Source organism: Balaenoptera physalus, assembly GCF_965194825.1.
Source record: "Balaenoptera physalus genome assembly, chromosome: 6".
NCBI lineage: Eukaryota > Metazoa > Chordata > Mammalia > Artiodactyla > Balaenopteridae > Balaenoptera > Balaenoptera physalus.
Genome location: NC_138885.1, coordinates 297659 through 322662, shown reverse-complemented (window position 1 = coordinate 322662; position 25004 = coordinate 297659). Strand labels below are relative to the sequence as shown.

General features: G+C 45.9%; 1 protein-coding gene across 6 annotated transcripts in view; it reads right to left on the bottom strand.

Moving 5' to 3' along the window:
* Nucleotides 1-25004, bottom strand: part of CFAP221 (cilia and flagella associated protein 221) — an 84569-nt gene that overhangs the window by 17968 nt on the left and 41597 nt on the right. For 3 of the 6 annotated variants that reach the window (XM_082465982.1, XM_082465981.1, XM_082465983.1), the window contains exons 7-16: nucleotides 22819-22922; nucleotides 16227-16386; nucleotides 13936-14056; nucleotides 13723-13852; nucleotides 13361-13469; nucleotides 9836-9923; nucleotides 7971-8060; nucleotides 5394-5492; nucleotides 1291-1396; nucleotides 20-153 (exon numbers count right to left, since the gene is read on the bottom strand). In XM_082465982.1, the coding sequence (XP_082322108.1) occupies nucleotides 20-153; nucleotides 1291-1396; nucleotides 5394-5492; nucleotides 7971-8060; nucleotides 9836-9923; nucleotides 13361-13469; nucleotides 13723-13852; nucleotides 13936-14056; nucleotides 16227-16386; nucleotides 22819-22922 (1141 nt within the window). Of the gene's footprint in view, nucleotides 1-19; nucleotides 154-1290; nucleotides 1397-5393; nucleotides 5493-7970; nucleotides 8061-9835; nucleotides 9924-13360; nucleotides 13470-13722; nucleotides 13853-13935; nucleotides 14057-16226; nucleotides 16387-22818; nucleotides 22923-23761; nucleotides 24628-25004 lie in introns of those variants that run through there. The other 3 variants (XM_082465984.1, XM_082465980.1, XM_082465985.1) reach the window with 2 other exon arrangements.

The following is a 25004-nucleotide window of genomic DNA, read 5'->3' as shown; positions in this document are numbered from 1 at the left end:
CGCAGCCCTGAACACCCACCAGCTCGTTGGAGCCCTGGGGGGCGCTGTAGGCCGGGAAGGCGAAAGGCAGCACTTGCTGGGGTGACACAGAGAAGCAGCTGCAGTAATCGTCCTGACTGACCCGCGCCCGAAGGTGTCTGGAGGAATTCTTGTCTGCGGGTGAAAAACAAAACAGCGCTTTGGGAGAATCGTAAGGTATTTGTGCGAAACCACTGTCTTTGGTTGTGTGCGTGTGTGCGTTTGCCACACACCAGTTACTGGGTCCTCGGCACACGCCATTTCAGAAAGAACGTGTGTGCGTACGTATGTATGTGTGTAGTCTCGTTTTTAGTTTCTCTTTTGTTCTTTACCTCAACCCCTTCTCCAATTTTTAAAAAATTTTGTTTTTACTTCCGAAAAACTATAATTCGTAGTGAAAGTCTCTCTGATGAATATTCTTTGCCCTTGTCAGCAAAGAAAAAGATCAAATTAAAGAAGCATGTAAAGACATTTTACAGGTGTCCATATGTAACTCACAGGTAAATTTTACAATGTTTTTTAAGAGTTTCTTTATTAGAAACGTCAGCATCAGAGATAAAATAATATAGGAGGAAAAAGGATAATTTAAATGTAATAAAATGTCCTATGTTCATAGCAGCAATATTCACAATAGCCAAGACATGGAAGCAACCTAAATGTCCATCGACAGAAGAATGGATAAAGAAGATGTGGTACATATATACAATGGAATATTACTCGGCCATAAAAAAGAATGAAAGAATGCAATTTGTAGCAACATGGATGGACCTAGAGATGATCATACTAAGTGAAGTAAGTAAGAAAAAGAAAGACAAATATCATATGGTATCACTTATATGTGGAATCTGAAATATGACACAAATGAACTTATCTACAAAACAGAAACAGACTCACAGACACAGAGAACAGACTTGCGGTTGCCAAGGGGTGGGGGATGGGGGAGGAAAGGATTGGGAGTTTGGGGTTAGCAGATGCAAACTAGTATATACAGGATGGCTAAACAACAAGGACCTACTGTAGAGCACAGGGAACTACATTCAATACCCTGTGATAAACCATCATGGGAAAGAATATGAATATATGTGTATAACTGACTGAATCACTGTGATGTACAGCAGAAATTAACGCAACACTGTAAATCAACTATACTTCAATACAGTTGTTTTTACATCCAGTGTATGTGATCTATGAAGCCCCGTGTTTGTACCCAGCGAACTTCCGCTGCTCAGGGCACATGCGGATGGAAGTAGAGCTGTTCGCAGCCGGCTCTACCTCGTGCCATGGACCGTCTTCCGTGCGTGGACCTTTTCACGACGGCGTCTCTGTGCATGTTACGGATCGCACTCAGCGTGCTCAGCAAGCGGCGATGAATCATGACCTGGAATTAGAAAGAAGAACGATTTCACACTGTTCGTCGGTGCTCACTTTGGCATCCAGTTTAGCTCAATTTCCTCAACCACAGCCAGGGGCTGAGGCCACCGATCTACGTGGGATTCCCAGGGAGGGTCACAGCGCCCTGGACAAGGCCACGGGCATCGAGGTCTGGGCAGTGCGGACCCGCCTGAACGCAAACAGAGACCCGGCTGTCGTCAGGCCTTGACCCTCCCAGTTTACGAGCCCCCGTTTTCTCGTATTTCCAGAGGGGAAAGAGTGGCTAGTTCTACGGTCTTTCTTCTCGGTACATCTGAGTCGTGACACTGCTGCCATGTTATTTTCAGAGCTGAAGGACAAACTAAGCGGACAATTCCACAGACGTCGGGCAGTGGTCTGGGCGGCGCTGGCTGCACACCCCACGCTCTGCGTCCAGAGCAGGCGCGGCTGCAGGTGAGCGCTCCCTGCGCCCAGAGCTGGGCCGCTCCTTTCACGGTTCCCACTCCTTCCCATATCTGCCCACGGACCTGCCACTTCTCCGATACGATGAGGCGGCCGCCCCGTACACAGTCCTGTTCAGGTACCGCAGACACAGTGGGGAGCGGACAAGGGTCCAGCCCGCACAGAGCTGACGTCCTCTACGTGCGTGTGTGTGGCGTGGGACGGCAGGAGACAAGCGAGTGCACAAGCTGAACACCGTGAAGAAAATGAGGAAGACTAAACACACGGGGGCATGACTGAGGGGCCAGGCAGGGGTCTGGCCACTCCCGCAGGGGCGACGTGAGGAAGGCCTTTCTGGGAGGTGAGGTTTGATCTGAGACTTGAACAATGAGGAGACGCTGGCCTTGGAAAGAGTGCAGAGCAGAGGAAGCGGCAGGTGCAAAGATCCTGATGCAGGAACAGAGGAGACACGCTTAAAGGGCGGAGAGAAACCCAGTACGGCCTTGTCGCCTTGACAGAAATCGCGCCTTTTATTCCAATTGCAACGGGGGCCTTTGGAAGGTTTTCCCAGGGGCAACGTCTGATCACGTCCAAGCTCTGGGAGGCCTCTTCTGGCTGCGGTGGTCCAGGCAGAGAGGACAGGGCCGTGACTGGGCCGGGGGGGATGGCAGGGGCCGTCGGGCTGGGGCCGTGTTGGCACATCTAACTGGCAGCATCTGCTGGGGAGTGTGCGGGAAAGACGGAGCCTCCACTCAGAGCCAGACGCACAGCTGCTGACCCAGTAGGACTGGCTCCAGAGTGGCCGGGGCTGTCCCACGAGCAGCAAGTGTCGCGTGACCACCTCTGTCCTGCACATGCGCACAGCCCACCCAGACAAAGCCCCAGCAGGGACACTGGTTTACAGGCATCAGCCTAGGCTGCAAGCACTGCTTGAGAGATCACCTGTAACGTAAACTCTTGGAGTCTTCTACGTGTTGACTCACCTGACCTTCATGACAGCCCTGAGATAGGTCTTACTGGTCTCCTCGGTGACAGATGAGGAAACGAAGGCACAGAGGTCATGGAACTTGTCCAAGATTGGAAACCTCATGAGAAGTAGCACCAAGGTGGGAATGTAAGTTGGTGCAGCCACTATGGAGAATAGTACGGAGGTTCCTCAAAGAACTACAAATAGAGCTGCGATATGATCCAGCAGTCCCACTCCTGGGCATACATCTGGACAAAACTCTGATTTGAAAAGATACATGCACCCCTATGCTCATAGCAGCACTATTCACAACAGCCAAGACATGGAAACAACTTAAATGTCCACCAACAGAGAAATGGATAAAGAAGATGTGGTCCATATATACGATGGAATAGCACTCAGCCATCAAAGAGAATGAAATAATGCCATCTGCAGCAACATGGATGGACCTAGAGATTCTCATACTAAGTGAAGTAAGTCAGACAGAGAAAGACAAATACCACATGGTATCACTTATATGTGGAATCTAAAATATGACACAAAGGAACCTATCTACAAAACAGAAACAGACTGATAGACATAGAGAACAGACTTGTTGTTGCCAAGGGGGAGGGGGTGTGGGGGAGGGGTGGATCGGGAGTTTGGGTTTAGCAGACGCAAACTACTATATATAGGACGGATAAACAACAAGGTCCTACTGCAGAGCACAGGGAACTCTATTCAATACCCTGTGATAAACCATATGGAAAAGAATAAAAAAAAGAATATATATGTATAACTGAATCACTTTGCTGTACACCAGAAATTCACACAACATTGTAAATCAGCTATACTTGAATAAAAAACTTTTAAAAACCATAAAAAAAGAAGTAGCACCCAGAATGAAGGGCAAGAGACTTCCCTGGCGGTCCAGTGGTTAGGACTCTGCGCTTCCACTGCAGGGGGCACAGGTTTGATCCCTGGGTGGGGAACTAGATCCCACATGCTGCACGGCGTGACCAAAAATCAATCCATCAATCCATCAATAAATCAAACACATTTACTAGTGGAAAAAAAGAGTAAAATGATTATCTAAAATAAAAATGAAAGAATTTATTTTAAAAAAAGAAAAAAGACTGAAGGGCAAGCAGCCTGTCTGCAGAGTCCGTGTCTCCACCACTGGTCTCCCTGCCGGGCGGGGGCGGGAGGGGTTCTGCCCCCCAGGCAGCCACGCTCCAGTGGCTGGGACGAGAGGTCGACGGGCAGCATAAGACGCGAGAGGCACCGCAAGACGGCCAAGCGCTGATGCTTACGGGACTGCTTGTTGGAGGAGGGGTAGGCTGAGCTGGCCTGAGGACACTTGTGGGCGGAGGGAAGGGAGAGGGGATGGATTTCAGGGGAGCAGTGAGGCGTGGGGAACGAGCTGGTGTGCTGGGAGAAGGTGAGGGCGGGCAGCTGGGGAGGGGAGGCGGAGCCAGGCCAGCGGGCCGCCTCACACCCGTTATGGGCCGTGGAGGCTAAGGGGCACAGGAGCTCCCCGCTGTCCTCTCGAGAAATCACTAGCCAGCACCCTTCCATACGGCCCAGCAATGCTACTCCTGGGTGTGCGCGCCCCAGAGAGCTGTAAACACGTCCACAGACTTGCACATAAATGTCTGTAGCACCGATGTTCTCACCATGCCCCGCTGGCCTCTCTAGAAATCACTAGCCAGCACCCTTCCATACGGCCCAGCAGTGCTACTCCTGGGTGAGCGCGCCCCAGAGAGCTGAAAACACGTCCACAGACTTGCACATAAATGTCTGTAGCACCGATGTTCTCACCATGCCCCACTGTCCTCTCTAGAAATCACTAGCCAGCACCCTTCCATACGGCCCAGCAATGCTACTCCTGGGTGTGCGCGCCCCAGAGAGCTGTAAACACGTCCACAGACTTGCACATAAATGTCTGTAGCACCGATGTTCTCACCATGCCCCGCTGGCCTCTCTAGAAATCACTAGCCAGCACCCTTCCATACGGCCCAGCAATGCTACTCCTGGGTGAGCGCGCCCCAGAGAGCTGAAAACACGTCCACAGACTTGCACATAAATGTCTGTAGCACCAACGTTCTCACCATGACAGCCAAAAGCTGAGAACAGTCCAAATGTTTCAACCAATGACTAGATAAAGAGTGTGGTATCTCCATTCAGTGGAATGCTATTCATCCTGAAAAAGGAATGAGGTACTGAAACATGCTACGCCGTGGATGAACCTTGAAAACATGTTAAGTGAGAGAAGCCAGTTACAAAAGGCCATGTACTGTAGGATTCCGTGTATACGAAACGTCCAGAATAGGCAAATTCACAGAGGCAGAAAGTGAACAGGAAAGGGGGTGGGGGGTGGAGAGCGACTGCTGCTGGGGGCCAGGCTTCTTTAAGCAGTGATAAAAACGCCCTAAAATCAGATAGTGGTGATGGCCGTACTCTACTAAAAACGACTGAACTGTACACTTTACAGGAGTGAATTTTAAGGCATGTGAATTGCATCTCAATAAAGCTGCTATAAAAAAAACCTCACCGTTCAATTTCCCTGTGCTGATAACTAAAGAAATTAAATTTTCAACCTGATGCTGAGACTTACCTTGCGTGCTGCTTGCTGAAACCGTCTCTGCGCCCAGAACCTGTTGACCCAAGTGTTATTTATGAGCGGATCAAAATTAGGATGAAATTCCCTGGTTTTCTGTGAACACAAAATATAGGCGCATGTTAGATTTAAATTTTAACTCCTGGCATAAAAGCATTTAATAAAAATGTTTCAGAGTTGGATCCCAAACCAAGTTATTATTTGTTCTTCCACCTAATGAGTACTTATTAAGCACTTTTGGTGTACATAGCATTATAGGGAACACTTCTTGGGCTAGGGACCAAAAGTGAAAGACAAGATTTGGGTTTCAAGAAACGTACAATCTAATCTCATTTTTCAAGTGACTTACAATGCCACATCTATCATATATCAAGACTCGATATATATGTGGATCTGTTTCTGTCTTTCTATTTGGTTTCATTTATCTTTTGTCTATCCATATGCCAATAATACCACACTGCCTTAATGATCTAACTTGGTCATAAAGCTTTGTCTCCTTCAGAGAAAGTCCTCTCCCCTGGTTTATTCATTTTAAGTTAAAAAAATTCTTGAGTCTTTGCTCTTTCATATATATACGTATATATACATAATATTCATGTTCATGTTGTGTATATATACATATATATGTACTTAAAGAGTTATAAAATTCCATGACAAAGCCTATTGAGATATTAATTGGGATTGCATTTAATCTGTAGATCAATTTGGAAAAAGGTAACATCTTTACAATGCTTATTCTCTTCTATGAAACGTCTATAAATATCTTTCAATTTATTTAGATCTTTGTTATTGTTTTAATGTAAAGTTTTGTAATTGCTAGATTTGCTTCTAGGTACTTGCTTGCTATTATAAATTACATGTCTATTAAATTATATGTTAACGTTTTATTTCTTGTATATGAAAATACAGTAGATATTCTTGTATAATGATTTTATATGCAATTGCCAAATTCTCTTACAAATTCAGTAGGTTTAATTAATCTGGCAATAGATGCTTTTAGATTTTCTACAATCATAGTTAATTATATCATATAAAATCAATGATCTTTTTATTTCTTTCTCTCCAATACTTAACTTCTCTTGTATTTTTCTCTTATCATACTGTACTATCCAGAACCTCTAACACAATGTTGAATAAAAGAGTTTGTACTTGTTTGTATATACAGTACTTCTAATTTTTCGCCAATTAGAACGACTTTTACTGCAATTTTTTTGAAAAAACAATTTATGAGTTTATAAAAGCTTCTGTTTCCCTCATTTGTTAAGAGTTTTCTTTTTAGAAAACTGTGAATATTACATCAAGAAAAAAAAAGAAAGAAAGAAATGTACAGTCTAGAGAGGAAGAATGAAGTCACACAGAAATCAGAACCCTGCGTCGGGCGCTGGGATGCTGCAGAAGCAGGAGGCCAGACCGCGTGGTCCCCCGTGGAGCCCACGCACCGGGGGCACAAGTGTGTGTGGATCAGTAATGACTGGGAAGGAAAGGGTGTCTGGGGGTGTCGCGACGCCGGCCAGAGCCTTGGGCGCTGCAGGGCACTGAACAGGGGAGCAACGTGAAGACAAAGTCATCGGAAGTGAGTCCGTCCTGCGTTGGCCCGGGCAGTGGGCCGCGGAGGAGAGGGCGGAGGGGCGGAACACAAACGGTTCACCTGCGGGATGAGCTGAGGGTGAGCCGTGAAGGGGGACCGGGGGGTGGCCTCGTGGAAGGGCGCCTAGCAGGACTGTGGGGCCAGATGAGACAGGGCGAGGGGAGAAAGAGGTAAAAACAGTGCAGACGTGCAGACCCAGAAGAGAAAGCTGAGAATGGTGGAGGTGGGGAGACTGGGAAGCATTTCTTCGTTGTTAAAATTAAAAATTGGGGTAAACAACAAGGTCCTGCTGTAGAACACAGGGAACTATATTCAATATCCTGTGATAAAACATCATGGAAAAGAATATGAAAAAGAATGTATATATATGTATAAGTGAATCACTTCTGTACAGCAGAAATGAACACATTGTAAATCAGCTATGCTTCAAAAAAAATTTTTAAGTAAAAAAAATTAAAAATTGGGGTTTTAACCAGAAACTATCACATGACAGAGGAAACTCTGGTGGGGGGGGCTGCTGTCCCCACTTCACGTTTGAGCACGAGGCACGAGGGCTCAGAGGGCTCTTCCCGGGTCCCAAATCCGAGGTGGAGCTGGGGCCAGAGCTCTGGCGTCTGACTTGCTGTCTTCTTACAAGGGGAGGGGAGGGGGCAAGGAACCCACCCAGGGACCCCCCCCCCCGAGGACCTGCGGACAGGGGCATGGGCAGCAAAGGGGAAGAACAAAGGAGACCAAGAGGAGAAATCGGAGGTGTGGGAAGCAGGGGCCCATATACAAGGCTGTTAATTTCAAGGGAAACATTAATTACAAGTTGATGCCTGACTTGTGGATATGTAGTAAGAAAAAACACTCCGAAAGGTAAGCAAATTAAAAACTATTAAAAAATCTCTTGGTAAAAAGATTTCTATAAAATTATTTATATGCTTAAAAAATAAGCATATAAAGAGCTGCTGATAATTAGATTCCAAATAAAGAAAGTTACTTACCTCTTCCAGGTCGCGTACAACCCGTTTCGGGTGAACTTCTGTCTTGAGTCGCTGGAATTCGTCATCCAAAACAGGATCTCCTCTGTCTAGCTGGGGTTTTCAATCATCAAAAATGTTAAAATGGAATACAAAGGCACACAACTGTATTTCTCGTTGAAACTGGTAGAAACCCATTAAGCCATTGGTCCAATCCACCCATGAAGTTCCGCTGGGAGTGGTGGTTAAAATGATCGTTTTAAGTACACTTACTGTTTAAACATGGAAAGTTTCTACAGAAGCACAAACCCAATACCTTCTTCTTACAGTTAGAGGATAGTCTCTGGACATTATTTCTGAGGCATTTAAAATTCACAGAATGGATCTTAGGAAACCGTGTGACACGGGAGTAGAGAGATTTCTTTTAAAAGAAATTTAACCTCCCAGGGAAGCTTTAAGCTCCTCAGAGCCGATGATCCAAGTATCAGGTTTTAACAAAGGCACGTGATCCCTTCCCTTTCCCGGGCGGTGGAAGTGGGGGGTCTGTCCCTTCCGTGGCTAGGTGTCCCCCGCCGCCTGCTCCCTGGCCCCCGAGCCATCTTCCCTACCCCGGAGCCACTGGCACTGCCTGGTGGCCCCCAGGAAGGCCGCCGGGCTTGGCAGTGTCTCCCCACACCTGCCTCCATGGCGGGAGGGCTCTGCACCTGCAAACCTGCGTTAGATTTTGCCTCTCTGTGGTTTTTATTATTTGTGTGTTAGGTAACTTCTAAAACTAGCTTGGCTTTCAGGTATGCTGTTCACAAACATTTTTATAGACTAAATTGGAAGAAATCCGACCACCACATTAACACCCTACTTGAAAATGAGAGGACGTACTGGAGAGCACAGGGAACTATACTCAATATTTTGTAATAATCTCTAAGGGAGAAGAATCTGAAAAAGAATAGATGTGTGTGTGTGTGTGTGTGTGTGTGTGTGTGTGTGTGTGTGTAACTGAATCACTGAGCTGTATACCTGAAACTAACACAATATTGTAAATCAACTCTACTGCAATCAAAGAAAACAAGAAAGAACAGATGTCTATGATCGTCACCAGGGCGGTGAGCTGTCCGGTCCGATTTGCATGCAGCCGGAGGTTGAGTGTGAGACTGGGGACCTTAGGTTCAAAATACAGATTCCGTGGGGAGAGACCCAGACCTCCATGATGACTAAAAGTCAAATAAAATAGAGGGAATTTAAAGAAGGGATTGGCAAATGCGTTGTTAGACAAAAGAGGAGGGAAACTTCTTGTACCTTTATTTAGACTCTACTCATTTACGATGAACATTTCAGAATTTAGCATTACTGGCCGTCTCCCTTGAGCAAGAAGTCGCCGCCCCCGAGGGTCTGGGCCTTGCGGCTCTCGTGCCCACTTGCTCTGCACCCTCCCTCCCTCTCGCTTTTGCTCGGTTTCCTGCCGCAGGGCTCGGCCTCCACCTTTGGTCTGGACCTGGCTCTGGCTTCGCTCCTGGTCACCATCTCTGGGTCTCTCTTACCTTCGTGCTCTGCAGCTCATGCCCAGCATTCCAGCCCGAACTGGAGCCATTCCCTGCCTCTAAGTTGGACGCCTTTCTCCTCTTTACTACTTTTCAAACTTATACCGTGTCTTCTGGGAAGCTTTCCAGCTAGACGAGTCCTCTGCTAGCTGGACTCGGAAGCCCCACACTGCTTAGCAGCGGTCTCGGTGACAGTCACGGGCAGCCTCGATTTACAGTTAACCGTGGGCTGGCTATCAGCCTCCCCTCCCTACTTAAGTGTAAGGTTTTTTCTCCTTATGTGACATCTTGCACACAGCAGGAATTCACAATATTTAGTGAAATAAATGACATCGAATTAGCAGTGTTTCTGACCTTGTATTTGTTGTTTACTCGCTGCCGCTCCTCAGTAAGGTCTTTTTTAAATTTAAAGGACATGTGATCTTTACCGAGGTGTACCTGCCTGGGGAGAAAAAAACCAGCTTCCAGAACCCATCAGAATACCATAGTCAACTTCAGGATGGAGTGTCTTAGCCGTACTGCACAGCTGAAGAGGGAGGACACACCGTGGGGTAGAGAAGCTGCAGAGACCACAGCGACACAACTAGGGTGAATAATGTGTTCCACAAGACGAAGCTCATCTTCTAGGGACACACACTAAAATATTTATGAATAAAAAAACCTGGATGCTCAACCTCAGTCATCATTAGGGAAATGCAAATCAAAACCACAGCGACGGACCACGGCTCACCCACTCGGGTGGCTATGACGATTTATGATGATGATGGTGACAACAATCGTAATGGAGGGAAATAACAGGAATTGCCAAGGAGGTGGGAAACTGGAAGCTTCGTACGTTGCGGACGGGAATGTAAAATGCTGCAGCCACGTAGAGCACAGCTTGGCTGTTCTCAAAAAGTTAAACATAGAATTACCGTACGACCCAGCGATTCCTCTCCTACGCATACACCCAAGAGACCTGAAAAGATAAGTTCCCACAAAAACTTGTATATAAATGTTCGTAGCAGCATTATTTAAAATAGCCCAAAGGTGGAAACCACCCAAGTGTCCATCAACTGATGAATGAATAAACACAATGTAGTATGTCCATAAAATAGAATCTTATTCAGCCATAAAAATGAATGAAGTACGGACAGGTGCTGTGACGTGGATGAAGCTTGGAAACACGATCAGTGAAAGAAGCCAGTTACTAAAGGCCACGTGTTCTACGGCTGCATTCATATGAAATAAGGGGCAATGCCACAGAGACAGAAAGTGGGTTAGTGGTCGCCAGGGGCTGGGGAAAGAGGACGGGGCGTGACTGCTTCATGCTTACGACGGGCTTCCTTTCTGGAGGGATGCAAATGTTCTGGAAATAAGTGGTGACGGTTGCACAACACCGTGAACGTACTAAGAACTTCTGGCTTCTACACTTTAAAATGGTTCATTTTATGTGATGTGAATTTTATCACACTTAAAACACCTCTGGTATGTAATGTACCCATCATGGAGTCCAATACGTGTTCAAAGTATATAATAGCAGAGTTCCCCGGCGGTCCAGTGGTTAGGATTCTCGGCTTTCACTGCCGAGGACGCGGGTTCGATCCTTGGTCGGGGAACTAAGATCCCGAAAGCTGCACGGCTCGGCCAAAAAAACAAAAAGGTACAGTAGCTGTGGTTTTTAAAGTTCTGGGGAACTGTCTTAGATGAAAGGAAACTAAAGAGACATGAAAACTACACACAAATTGTATGATCTTTGATTGGACCTTGGATTCCCCACTCCAAAAACCAAAACCCCCTGGTATAAGAGTCATTACTGGGACAACAAGGTAAATCTGCACATAGGCTGATTATTTGGTGTTTCATCAATGGTAAACCTCTTGGAAGTGATTATGGTGATGTTGGAGAACGTCCCTGCTTTTAGGAGCTACGTGCTAAAACCTTTAGGGGTGAGGCTTCATGGCACCTGTACCTGCAACTTGCTTTCAAAGGGCTCAGGGGGGGCTTCCCTGGTGGCACAGTGGTTAAGTATCCGCCTGCCAACGCAGGGGACACGGATTCGAGCCCTGGTCTGGGAAGATCCCACATGCCGCGGAGCAACTAAGCCCATGAGCCACAACTACTGAGCCTGCGCGTCTGGAGCCTGTGCTCGGCAACGGGAGAGGCAGCGATAGTGAGAGGCCCGCGCACCGCGATGAAGAGTGGCCCCCACTTGCCGCAACTAGAGAAAGCCCTCGCACAGAAACGAAGACCCAAAACAGCCAAAAATAAATAAATAAATAAATTTATACAAAGGGCTCAGGGGGATAAAAGGTGTGTCTGCACGTGTGCATTTGTGCGCGTATGCATGCGTGTGGCGTTAACCACTGACCCTACATCAGTGTGTGTGCCTCTTACTGGCAGGGTTAAAATCTTTTAACAAAAAAGTAGGGAGGAAGTATTAAGTGAACAACACATGATCAAAAGTGAATTTAGGGACTTCTGGGGTGGCACAGTGGTTAAGAACCCGCCTGTCAATGCAGGGGACACGGGTTCGAGCCCTGGACCAGGAAGATCCCACATGCCCCGGAGCAACTAAGCCTGTGTGCCACAGCTACTGAGCCTGCGCTCTAGAGCCCATGCACCACAACTACTGAGCCCGCGTGCCACAACTACTGAGCCCGTGTGCCACAGCTACTGAGCCTGCGCTCTAGAGCCCATGCACCACAACTACTGAGCCCGTGTGCCACAACTACTGAGCCCGTGTGCCACAACTACTGAGCCACAGCTACTAGAGGCCGTGCTCCACAGCAAAGAGAAGCCACCACAATGAGAAGCCCGTGCACCGCAACGAAGACCCAGCACAGCCCAAAATAAATAAATAAATAAATAGATAAATAAATAAATAAACAAAAACCAAAATTTAGGTTGTGATTTCGAGTCTGTTACAAAGAAGCATAGGTGGAAGGGAAAACACGAGGGTTAACAGTGGTCACTGGACTAACAGTGATTTTTTTTTCCTCTTCTACACTCAAAAAAAACCCTTCAAGTTTCTAAAATGACAACGTGTCCACTTTTTTTACAACAGGGAAAGAGTATTTTTTTAAAATGGTCCTGGGTAACCTGGCATACGCCCTATTCAACTGAGGCCAGACCCCGAGTACAGACTCACACAGGATTCTGTGAATTCACAGAAGGGGCTGTTTCTCCTGAAGGGGTGGCAGGGTGGGGACACCTGGGCCGGCCCCAGAGCTCAGGACGCGTGGCCTGTCTGGGCGGCATGTGGGCTCTTAGTTCCCCGACCAGGGATCGGACCCGTACCCTCTGCAGTGGAAGCGTAGAGTCTTAACCGCTGGACCGCCAGGGAAGTCCCTCCAGGAGTCTCTGTTTGAACTCAGTTTAAGAGTTTCTAAAGTTACTTCAGCTGAATCTGTACACGTAGATATGCCTGGTGTGATATGGTAAAAATGTGTAAAAAGGGTTCCATCTTGTTTGCAGGAGCACAAAGAAGAAGCCCCGCATCTGAGTTTGAAAACCTCCGCCGGGTGCCTCCCCGACCCCAGCCTGCACTGCCGGGGTCCCCGGACGGCCTCTGGGGCACACAGCCCAGGACACAGGGGGCTCGGGGTGGGGGGAGCGGTGACGGGGCAAGACCCGGGGTGCCTGTCACCCCGATCGGTCCTGAGCAAGCGGGGTGCGCTCTGGCTCTGCCACTCGTCATGCTTAGGAAGCAGCATGGTTTGGTCACATTAGTTTATTCCCAATAGAAACTTCACTCTGAAACAGAAGGTCCATTAAAGGGAGAGAATAATCAAATTTTCCAGAGGGCATAAAAAGGTATTACATTTCATTGTGTCTCATGGATAAAAAGCCATTACCAAAAACACCGACACTTGATGCAAATAATTGCGCAATATTTACCACTTAAGGTGATTTTTGAGCTCTTCGTAAGTGTCCTGTCTGACTTTCTGTTCAAAGAGTGCTTCCTTCATCTGTCTTGTTTTTGAAACCTCAGTGCCTTGGTCCAAAACTGAGGGAGGAAAAAATAAAATAAATAAAAAAAACAAACAAAAAAAATAAAACAAAGAAAAAATAAAAAAAATTTAAAAAACCAAACCAAACAAAACAAAACAAAAAAACTGAGGGAGGGAGCAAACACGATTATACCAGTAATCAAATCAGAATCACTGGCTGAGAGAAAAACACATTTCTAATGGCAAAACATAACAGCGATCTAACTGAGTTTTGCTGCTGCTGCAGATTCTGCCCAGGGGCTGACTTACGGAGGACCAACTGCTTACCTTCTCTTAATTCTTTAATCTTCAATTTTCCTGGTTCTTGGTTTAGAACAGTTGCCACAGCAAATGGATTCGATAAATCTACTGGAAATCTCAAGTTCTGATATTCGATTTCCTGAGACCAAACCAGGAGGGAAAAGTCATTATTTGCCTTCTCTGTCATTCCTTCCATCGTGGTTCACATAACACCCACTTTACCTTAATCTTGGGAGGCTTTGCCTTTGCTGGCAGTCGGTGAAAATGTACATGTGTCCTTGCCTTTTCTGGAGGAACAACTACTTTCCTAGAAAGAGTATTTAATCTTTCAAATTCTTCTAAGCTAGAGTTGAAAACAGATTATTAAATTAGTATGTAATGCAACAACTCAAGGCTCCTAATTTTAGTTCTTTCCAATAATACCATGACTTACACTCCATTAAATATCAATACTATATCTAAACTAAAAATCAATCTGAGTGCTAAAACAGTGGTTTACTAAAATAAACGCAAGGTCAGGATACCAGAGCATAATCATATACAAACAGTTGTTCGATGGCTGTTTTCCTTATGTTCTCAAAGAACATAGCAAGTGGAAAACAGGACAGGCTGAAAAATGCTCTCAGCGTCCAGCATAATTCATTTCTGGGCTGTTGGTTTTCCACAGCTAAATTTACTTACCACATTTAAAAACTCTTACATTGATTTATGTTCCTAGTAAAAGAATAATTTTGCCCACTGTTTGTAGCAAGATCTTTAAAATAAAGTGATTCAGGTTAACGTTTGAGATCTTTACTGTGAATGAAAACTGCTTTAAACATAGGCAGGTATAGACATGGCTGCTTCCATGTCTGCAGAAACTGCTCATTTATCATGAGATGTAGTGGAATCACGTATGTTTATAAATGCTACCCATGAAAGCATTTCCTTAAGCAAGAATGTGTGAACACGTGTTTGTGGGATGACACGTGTCCATGACGTTACAGAGGTAAGAGGAGAGATTGCGACCATTCATGCATTCTGACATGCCAGGTGCATTGGCCTAGCGCCTACTGACCCGGCCCCACTGCACAACACGGGCCATAGGCCTGCGATCCCAAACTTAACGTGGCCTGTGTGAGGGTCCTGAAAGGTTACGGCACGGGAGAACCTGTCCACACTGACTGACGCGCTGTGAGGTGCAGGGACGAGTGAGCTGTGGCCCGGCATCTGCATCTTAACAGAGCTCTGACACCACCTCTGCCGTAAATATCTGGGAAACAACCCCAAATTTCTGAGGGTGTTAAAAACCAGTCTCCTAAAGCAACCACACTCCAATGAAAATTAACAGCAACGGCAAAAAACCCAGTCTCCTTAGGAAGTCTAATTGCTAGTGTTAAGGATGGAAATGAGAAAACGAGAAACTGAAGAGTTACGTGGGATTGGCAGTGCCAAAGTCAGGACATATGTGAGTGCATTCATCATGCACCCAACTCTGAAACAAAAAAGCAACCTATGACGCCTCCAGAACACACTGCAGCTGGGTCATTTTTCTCCTTGCTGGTGGAATGTCTGTTCTAGCCCCACCTGCAGCCTGGGGAGACACAGTCCTTGAAAACATCAAGAGTGCTCTAAACAAGATATTAAACTCCAGTTGGGAAACCAAAACATCAGTTAGAAAAGGTCTGCTCCCGCTCCTGCACGGAACTTGGGCCGCGCAAAGCGCCATCGTATGTACGAACACGTCTGTGGAAGTCAGAGTCAAAGAGGGACAAGTCAACGTCCCCCTCAGGCGATGGCGCCAAGGAGGCGGTCTGAGAGTCGCAGGACGTGACGCGAGCTGGCCAGTGGCGTTCTGCTCGGCCAGTAACTGACGCCAGGAGAATGAGCGCTGGTTTCCATTTACATCCAACGCTACTTCTTCATCGGCTGACTCATTTAGTTCTACCGTGGGAACTTGCAAGATTTGGGCTCAGCGGGCCACATGAATATTCTATAGTTGACTTAAGCTGCTTTGGCTTTTTAGAAAAAAAAATAATAACATAAATATATAATAAACCATGGAGCTAGTTCTTATTCAGATACTAGATTGTTACTCCACTTTATTTAATATGCCTAATGATGTTACTGTGTGATGTGTACCTGTGCATGAAGGGGAGAGGAGAAAATCAAACTTTTTCTTTATCATTTTCAAAATATTTGTAAGGGTTTTCCAAGGTTGGGGTTTATACTGTGACATTTTCCTTTCCTCAGTCATCTCTTCCCCTCTTGCCAGAAGCAACTACTGCTACAAGTGCAGAGATATCCTCTGCATTGCTGTTGTATCTTAAGTGTATTTTATGAAGGTTCATCATTTAAATAAGTTTTTAAAACTGACATAGAATTGACATAAAACAGTATATTAGTTTAAGGCATATTAAGTACACTTTTGATGGCATTCTGCTACAAGAAAGAAACACAGAATGAAAGGAAGGAAAACCTGGGGTTTTGAAAAAGTTTGAAGAATACACAGAAGCCCCCCCAGGCGGCCGTACTTTAAAGCCATGTTGGGGTAGCACGTGCCGGTGAAGACACACTCGTATGGCTGAGAGTTGAACTGTGAAATCCACAGCTGCACTTTTATCTGTGCGATCCCACACTGAAAGGGGGTAAACGTCACTGTCACATCCATCTTCCCGTTCGCTGGTATTATTCCTGGGAGGAAAGACATGAGAAAACGTGATGCGTTCTCTTCCTGCCAAGTCCCGGCAAAGAGGCTGACACACACATACACACACACATACACACACACACCACACACACACACACACACCCCATACACTCACACACACCACACAAACACACCCCCATGCACTCACACACACACCCCATACACACACACCCCATACACACACACACCACACACACCCCATACACTCACACCACACACACACCATACACACACACAAACCACACACACCACACACACACACCACACACACACCACACACACCACACACACACACACCATACACAGACCATACACACACACCACACACACACACCACACACACACCACACACACACCATACACACACACCCCATACACACACACCACACACACCCCATACACTCACACACACCACAAACACACCACACACACACCACACACACACCACACACACACCACACACACACACACCCATACACTCACACACACACCCCATACACTCACACACCCCCCACACACACCCCCCACACACACCACACACACACACACCCATACACTCACACACACACCCCATACACTCACACACCCCCCACACACACCATACACACACACCACACACACCCCATACACTCACACACACCACACACAAACACACACCATACACACACCACACACACACCATACACACACACCCCCATACACTCTCACAAACACCCCACTCACACACCCCCCACACACACCATACACACACCCCATACACACACACCACACACACCCCATACACTCACACACACCACACACACACCACACACACACCATACACACACACCCCATACATACACCACACACCCCCATACACTCACACACACCACACACACACCACACACACACACACACACCATACACACACACCCCATACACACACACCACACACACCCCATACACTCACATCCACCACACACACACCACACACACACACTATACACACACACACCCCATACATACACCACACACACCCCATACACTCACACACACCACACACACACCACACACACACACACACACCATACAAACACACACACCACACACACACACACCATACAAACACACACACCATACACACACCACACACACCATACACACACACCACACACACACACAAATACACTGTTCCCGTGAGAAACACCAGTATTTCTATTATCTTTATATAGTCTTTTCATTAAATACACGTGAATCAACTTCTGCACATTTACATTGATCTTATTTATCCAACTACTACCTTAATCCTTTATAATAATAAATCGATTGTGTCAGTTATATAAACATATACCTATCAATCAGCGTTGCTGACTCAGAAGTGAATTCCCAAAACCATAATCTTTAAGCTAATTCCCACATGTCAATGTTCATGCTGTAAGCCACAAGGAAAAGCAAGGAACACACATAAAAGTTTGTGTCCAAATTATTCAGTTCCCTATATTTTTGTGTAATTTGATTCTCTCCTTTCAAATCTTCAGGATGGATGACTGTTCTCTCCAAAGTCAGATATCACACGATGTTCATTTCTCCTTTGTGTCTCTGGTGCCAGCAGCACTTGGAACCCAGTAAGTGTTCAACAAACACGGAAAGGAAAATAAAAGGCAGGGAGGGAGGGTGGGTCAATGCCCTAAGTGTGAGAGGGGCTAATGTTTCTGACTTCCACTGAAGGCTCTCTGGTTTGCTTTCTAGGTGGTTCCCTCTGTCCCGGTGCATCGGGTCTTTCTATGGTCCCTGCAGAGGCCTTGTACACACCCTCATAAATGCCTGGCATCCCCCCTTCCCATCCATGGCCTCTGAATCTTGGCCCACCCTCTGCCTTGCTCTCTGTGTCAACCGCACAGCCCTTTCATTCAGCCATCCAAGCATTCACTGAGCACTGCTGGGTGCCAGGCACTCTTTTAGGCACTTGAGATACAGCAATAAACAAAGCAAAGTCCCGGAGTTCCCAGGGTTTACATGCTAGTCGGGATAGCAAACAAAAAGAAATAAGCAAGTGAAGATAAACTCTCAAGTCGTGGCATGAATACAGAGCAAGCCTTGGGGAGGCAAGTGAAGCACAAGGAGCTGTCTGAGCGACGGGGACATCGGGCTCACGTGGAGGAGAGCGGCCTCTGCTCCAATCCCCAGACACGGGCTCCGGCACCCCAGGGCCTTGGCATCGCCGTTCCCCAGCCTGGAAAGCCCTTCCTCCAAGTCTTCTTTCAGCTGCTGATTCCCACCCCTGAAACCATCTCTCTGCCGTCTGTCTCCCCTACTCAGTCTCACCAAAGCAAGCGCCTGCTCATGACAGGTGTTCCCAGCTCAATAAATAAAACCTCAACGCCTGCGTCAGCCTACGTGTTACAGCAAACTCCTCCTGACGCTCCACCCGCAAGAGCCTCCACCCCCGGACTCCATCACGCTGTGGTCCTCGGGTGCCACCCCAGCTGTCACCCTGCTATGTCTACCAGTCTCCCTACTAGACTGCAAGCCCCTAAGGCAGACAACAGGCCCCAGAGCTCTTTTATCTTCCCAGATCCCAGGCACGGTGCTTCAGAAAACTACAGAAAACCCTAAAGACTCCGCCAAAAACACCTGTTAGAATTAATTTAAAAAGTCAGTAAAGTTGCAGGATACAAATCAATATAGAAAAATCAGTTGTGTTTCTATTCACCAACAACAAATCATCAGAAAGTGAAATTAAGAAAACAATCCCACTGGGGACTTCCCTGGTGGCACAGTGGTTAAGAATCCGCCTGCCAATGCGGGGAACATGGGTTCGATCCCTGGTTTGGGAGGATCCCACATGCTGCAGAGCAGCTGGGCCCGTGCACCACAACTACTGAGCCTGCGCTCTGGAGCCCGCGAGCCACGACTACTGAGCCCGCATGCCACAACTGCTGAAGCCCGCACGCCCTTGAGCCCGTGCTCCGCAACAAGAGAAGCCACTGCAATGAGAAGCCCGCACACCGCAATGAAGAGTAGCCCCCGCTCGCCGCAACTAGAGAAAGCCCACGTGCAGCAACAAAGACCCAACATAGCCAAAAATAAAATAAAAATTAAAAACAAAAACCAAAAAGAAATCCCACTTACAATAGCAACAAAAAGAATAAAATACCTAGGAATAAATTTTTTCCAGTTTTATTGAAAAATAATTGACATATATTTCTGTATAAGTTTAAGGTACACAGCATGATGGTTTGATTTACATATTTGTGAAACGATGACCACAATAGGTTTAATTAACGTTTATTATCTCAAATAGATACAATAAAAAGAAAAGAAAAAATTCTTCTTGTGATGAGGCATAAATTTAACCAAGGAAGTGAAAGACCTGTACACTGAAAACTATAAGACATTGATGAAAGAAATTGAAGAAGATACAAATAAATGGAAAGATATTCCATGTTCATGGATTGGAAGAATTAATATTATTAAAATGTCCATGCTATCCAAAGAGATATACAAATTCAATGCAACCTTATCAGACTTCTAACGGTACTTTTCATAGAAATAGAACAAACAGGGCTTCCCTGGTGGTGCAGTGGTTGAGAATCTGCCTGCTAATGCAGGGGACATGGGTTCGAGCCCTGGTCTGGGAGGATCCCACATGCTGTGGAGCAACTGGGCCCATGAGCCACAATTACTGAGCCTGCGTGTCTGAAGCCTGTGCTCCGCAACAAGAGAGGCTGCGATAGTGAGAGGCCCGCGCATCGCGATGAAGAGTGGTCCCCACTTGCCGCAACTAGAGAAAGCCCTCGCACAGAAACGAAGACCCAACATAGCAATCAATCAATCAATAAAATAATAATAAAAAAAATAAATAAAAATCTTTAAAAAAAAAAAAAAAGAAATAGAACAAACAATCCTAAAGTTTGTATGGAATCACAAAAGACTCAGAATAGCTAAAACAATCTTGGGAGAGAACAGAGCTAAAGCATCATGCTTTGTGATTTCAGATCCTATCACAAAGCTACAGTAATCAAAATGGAATGATATTGACATAAAAATATACAAATAGATTCATGGAAAAGAATAGAGAGCCCAGGAATATACCCATGCATACGTGGTCAACTAATTGGCAACAAAGGATCCCAGAACATGCACAGGGGAAAGGACAGTCTCTTCAATAAATAGTGTTGGGAAAACTGAACAGCCACATGTAAGAGAACAAAACTGAACCACTATCTTATACCACATACAAAAGTGAATGTGGGAAGCGGATTACTTAGGAGTTTGGGATTGACATGTACACACTACTGTATATAAAACAGACAACCAACAAGGACCTACTGTATATCACAGGGAACTCTACTCAATAGTTTGTAATAACCTATAAGGGAAAATAATCTAAAAAAGAATATATATATGAATGTATAACTGAATCACTTTGCTGTACACCCTACCCTAACACAACACTGTAAATCAACAGTATTTCAATAAAAATTTAAAACATTAAAAAAAATGATTTCAAAGTGGATTAAAGACTTGAATGTAAGACCTGACCATAAAACTCCTAGAACAAAACACAGAAAAAAGCTCCCTGACACTGGTCTTGGCAATGATTTTGGGGATTTGATACCAAAAGCAAAAGCAACGAAAGCAAAAATAAACAAGTGAGACTATATCAAATTCAAAAGCTTCTGCACAGTAAAGGAAACCATCAACAAAATGAAAAGGCAACCTATGGAATGGAAGGAAATTATTTGCAAACTACATATCCAATAAGGCATTAATAACCCAGATATACAAGGATCTCATATAACCCAACAGCAGAAAAACCCAAATAACCCAATTTTTTCAATGAGCAAAGGACCTGCATAGACATTTTTCCAAAGAAGATATACAAATGGCCAACAGGTACGTGTTCAACAACACTAATCATCAGGCAAATGCAAATAAAAATAAAATAAAAAACATAATGAGATATCACCTCACACCTATTAGAATGGCTATTATCAAAAAGAAGAGATAACAAATCCTGGTGAGGGTGTGGAGAAAAGGGAGCCCTGTTCACTGTTGGAAATACAAGCTGGCACAGCCACTACGGAGAACAGTATGGAGGTTCCTCAAAACGTTAAAAAAATAGAACTACCATATGGTCCAGCAATCCCACATCTGGGTATAATATGCAAAGGAAATGAAATCATTATTTTGAAAAGATAGCTGTACTCCTATGTTCATTGCAGCATTATTCACAATATCCAAGGTATGGAAACAATCTGTGTCCATCAACAGTTGAACGGAAAAGAAGATGTGGTACACATATACAATGGAATATTATTCAGCCGTAAAAAAGAAGGAAACCCCGCCGTTTACGACAATATGTATGAACCTGGAGGGCATTAGGCTGAGTAAGATAAGCCAGACAGAGACAAAGACTGCATGGTATCGTTTATATGCATATCTAAAAGAAAAAAGTCCAATTCTTAGAAACAGAGAGTAGAAAAGTGATTTCCAGGGGCTGAGGGGGGAGGGAAAAAGGAGAGGTTGGTAAAAGGGTGTAGACTTCCAACTGCAGGGTGAATAAGGTCTGAGGACCTAACATAAAACACGGTGACTATAGTTGGTAACATCATACTGTATAATTGAAATTTGCTAAGAGTAGAGTAGAACTTAAATGTTTCACCAAAAAAAAAAAAAAAAGTAACTATGTGATGTGATGGATATATTAATTAACTCAATGAAGGAATCCTTTCACAATGTGTACATACGTCAAATCATCACATTGTACACTTTAAAAAGATAATAATTTTATGTGTCAACTATACTTCAAAAATGAGAAAAAGATACAAAATAAACACAAAACTATTTTAGCATTCACAGCAGATCACAGTGGGCAGATATTTAAATCTGAAACCTAAACGTCAAGAGACAGAAACTGGGAAGCAGAAATCAGTTCAGGTGGAGATTTCACTCTCAGAGGTCCAGAGCATCTTTGGGATCTATATCCTTTGGGGTGTGCAAAGACAGATGGTCCACGCCACCTGTGAGACAAATTCCTTAGACCCTTCACTAAGATTCTGAAGGCTTGGAAAGAAATAATCTCATTTTATTTGAACCTGAATTAAAGGTGACTACAAAACCAAGGATGTACCAAGAGTCAATACTAGAATTAGAATGGATTAACTTCTGATTTCCCAGTTTTGACTCTGGGAGAAATTTACCTGGACATTATTAAAAATTATCTGCATGACACAAATTATCCCAAACTGTTTTTACTCCCAAATTTCCAGTTCCAATTTACATTATGTCAGACATGTAAAAAGTCTGTTACTCTTACACATTGGAAAATAATATATTCAAATGTGGCTTATTCTTTTCCATAACTTGAGAGCTACTTTCCAAATCATCTTCAATCTGAGAACTCTGGCAACTTGAGAATTAATTCTCCTTACCTGATGTTGGCTCAACAGTAAAGGCTTGATGAGACCGAACCAAAGCAACATGAAACTCAAAATCTACAGGGCAACTGCATTGCAAAGGAATCACATAGCTTTTGCTGCAAAAAAGAAAAACGGAAAATATTATTTTTCTTTTTAACTAGATGTTCTGGTATCAAGGAAAAGAAACTCAGGTTATGCAATAAACAATCACAACCATGAGGACAGTCAACGCTCACACAGTAATTCCCGGGTGCCAGCTAGCCGACAGTAAACTAGTCTAATCCTATCAGGTGGTAAGATGATTTCTCCACCGACAGAAGAGGAAACCAAGGCGCAGCGCGGGCTCCTGTCCTGCCCAAGGGGACACAGCTGGCTAGCGGCAGAACCAGGATTCAGTGCAGGTCCACCGTCCCGACGACAGCTCTGTCTGCCACCTGTCGAGCCGGGCAGCTTTAACCTGCAGGTGCTCAGTCCCCGGAAAAGGGCGTCTCTGCCACACGACGGGCCCCGGGGAGCCTGGGGACGCCGCAGAAGCAGGCGTCATGGACAGCCTGGGAAGCCCTGGCCCCGGCAGCGCCTGGAACTGGCCCGTGTTGAAGAAACCACACGGTGGGTTTCGTTGGCCGAAATATGCTGGAGGCTATTTGGTTAGAAGCTGCAAACCAGCAGAGGAGCTGGAGAGAAATGCTCTCACGGGGACAAGGCCACCTGCTCTTCTTGGAGAGCCCTGCGCTTCCCCTGACGGCCCCTCCTCCTGCGGGGCGCGCCGGGCGGCCCGAGTCTGCCGGAGAACAGAACCCTCCAGGCGATCGGTGGCATCCCGCGCGGGGCGGGGGCAGGTCACCTGGGCCCCTTCCAGCAGCTCCTCCCTCTCCTCGGGGCTGCGCGCGCCCTTCTGCACGCCCAGCCCGCCCAACGGCCCCCCCACCCCCCCGGCCCTGCCGCCGGCCCCCACCTGTCCGCCTTCCGAGGACCCCCTGCCCGCTGCGCTGCCCCTCGCGCCCGGCTCCGACTCCGGGACAGCGAGATCGCAGGGGGTTTGGGCAGCTCTCGTGCTGCCTTCTGGGAGGTGCCCGTCCCCGCCGGGCTGGCTGTGGGCTTTCCCATCACGGCCCACGCCCTCAGCGGCCAGCGCCCGGCTGCCTGGGAGCTCCAAGTCCCATGAAGGCACAGCCGAGTCGACTGGCTTCTCCTGCACAGCCTCAGCCAAGCCCCAGAGTCCTGCACAGACGAGCCCAACGAGTATTTGCTGGAGCAAAGTGAAATCACCCCTTGTCAGGAGGAATTTGGGGGATACAGTAATAGTGCAAACATGGTTTGAAAAACGATGCCAAGAGCATTTTTATTTGGCTTTAAACTCATTACCTTTTAAACATTTCTGAAATATTCCAAATATAAAGAAAAATATTGAGAAGAATAAAATAAAGATCCCTTTATCCACTACCAACCTCTATCAAATCTTCTGCTTTGGGTAAATCCATGTCATATTCTTAGAGAAATAAAACACCGCAGAACAGCTGAAGCTCCCCGCCCCCCTCTTCCTGGGCCTCTGCTCCTTCCTGCCTTCCCGGGGGGGTGACCGCACCTGGATTCACCATCAATCCATGGATTTTTATAGTATCACCGCATATGTATGTACCCATAAAATGTATAATAGTTATTATTTGTTTTCAACAATATGGTTCTAAAACGTGCTAGTTTTGCCCAGCACTATGCTTTTGAGGTTGACCCATGAAGGTCTGTTCGTTCGATTTAACCAGTGACGAGTAGTCCACTGTATGACGACATCATCCTTGTTTCTCTACTCTCGCGCTGAAAGCGTTTAGGTTGTCTGCACCCTTTCACTACTGCAATGCGGTGAGGACAGTCCTTGGCTGGGGCTCCTTATGCATCTGGACCAGAGCTGCCCCAGCTATAACCAAGAAGTGGAACTACTGGTTAGCAGCAAAGTGAAAATATCAGCTCTACTATGTACGGCCAAAACACCCTCCAAAGCACTTGGACCCATTTATCCTTCCACAAGCAGCATCTGATTACCAGCACAGCATTCTCAGACATTTTAACTTCTTCCAACCTGATGGGGGTGAAATGGTATCTCATTTTATTTTCATTTTCATTTCTTTGTGGTTGAGCTTCTACTCATGGGTACCCATTTGGGTTTCCTCTCCTATGAACTGCCTGTGCATATTCTTTGCCCA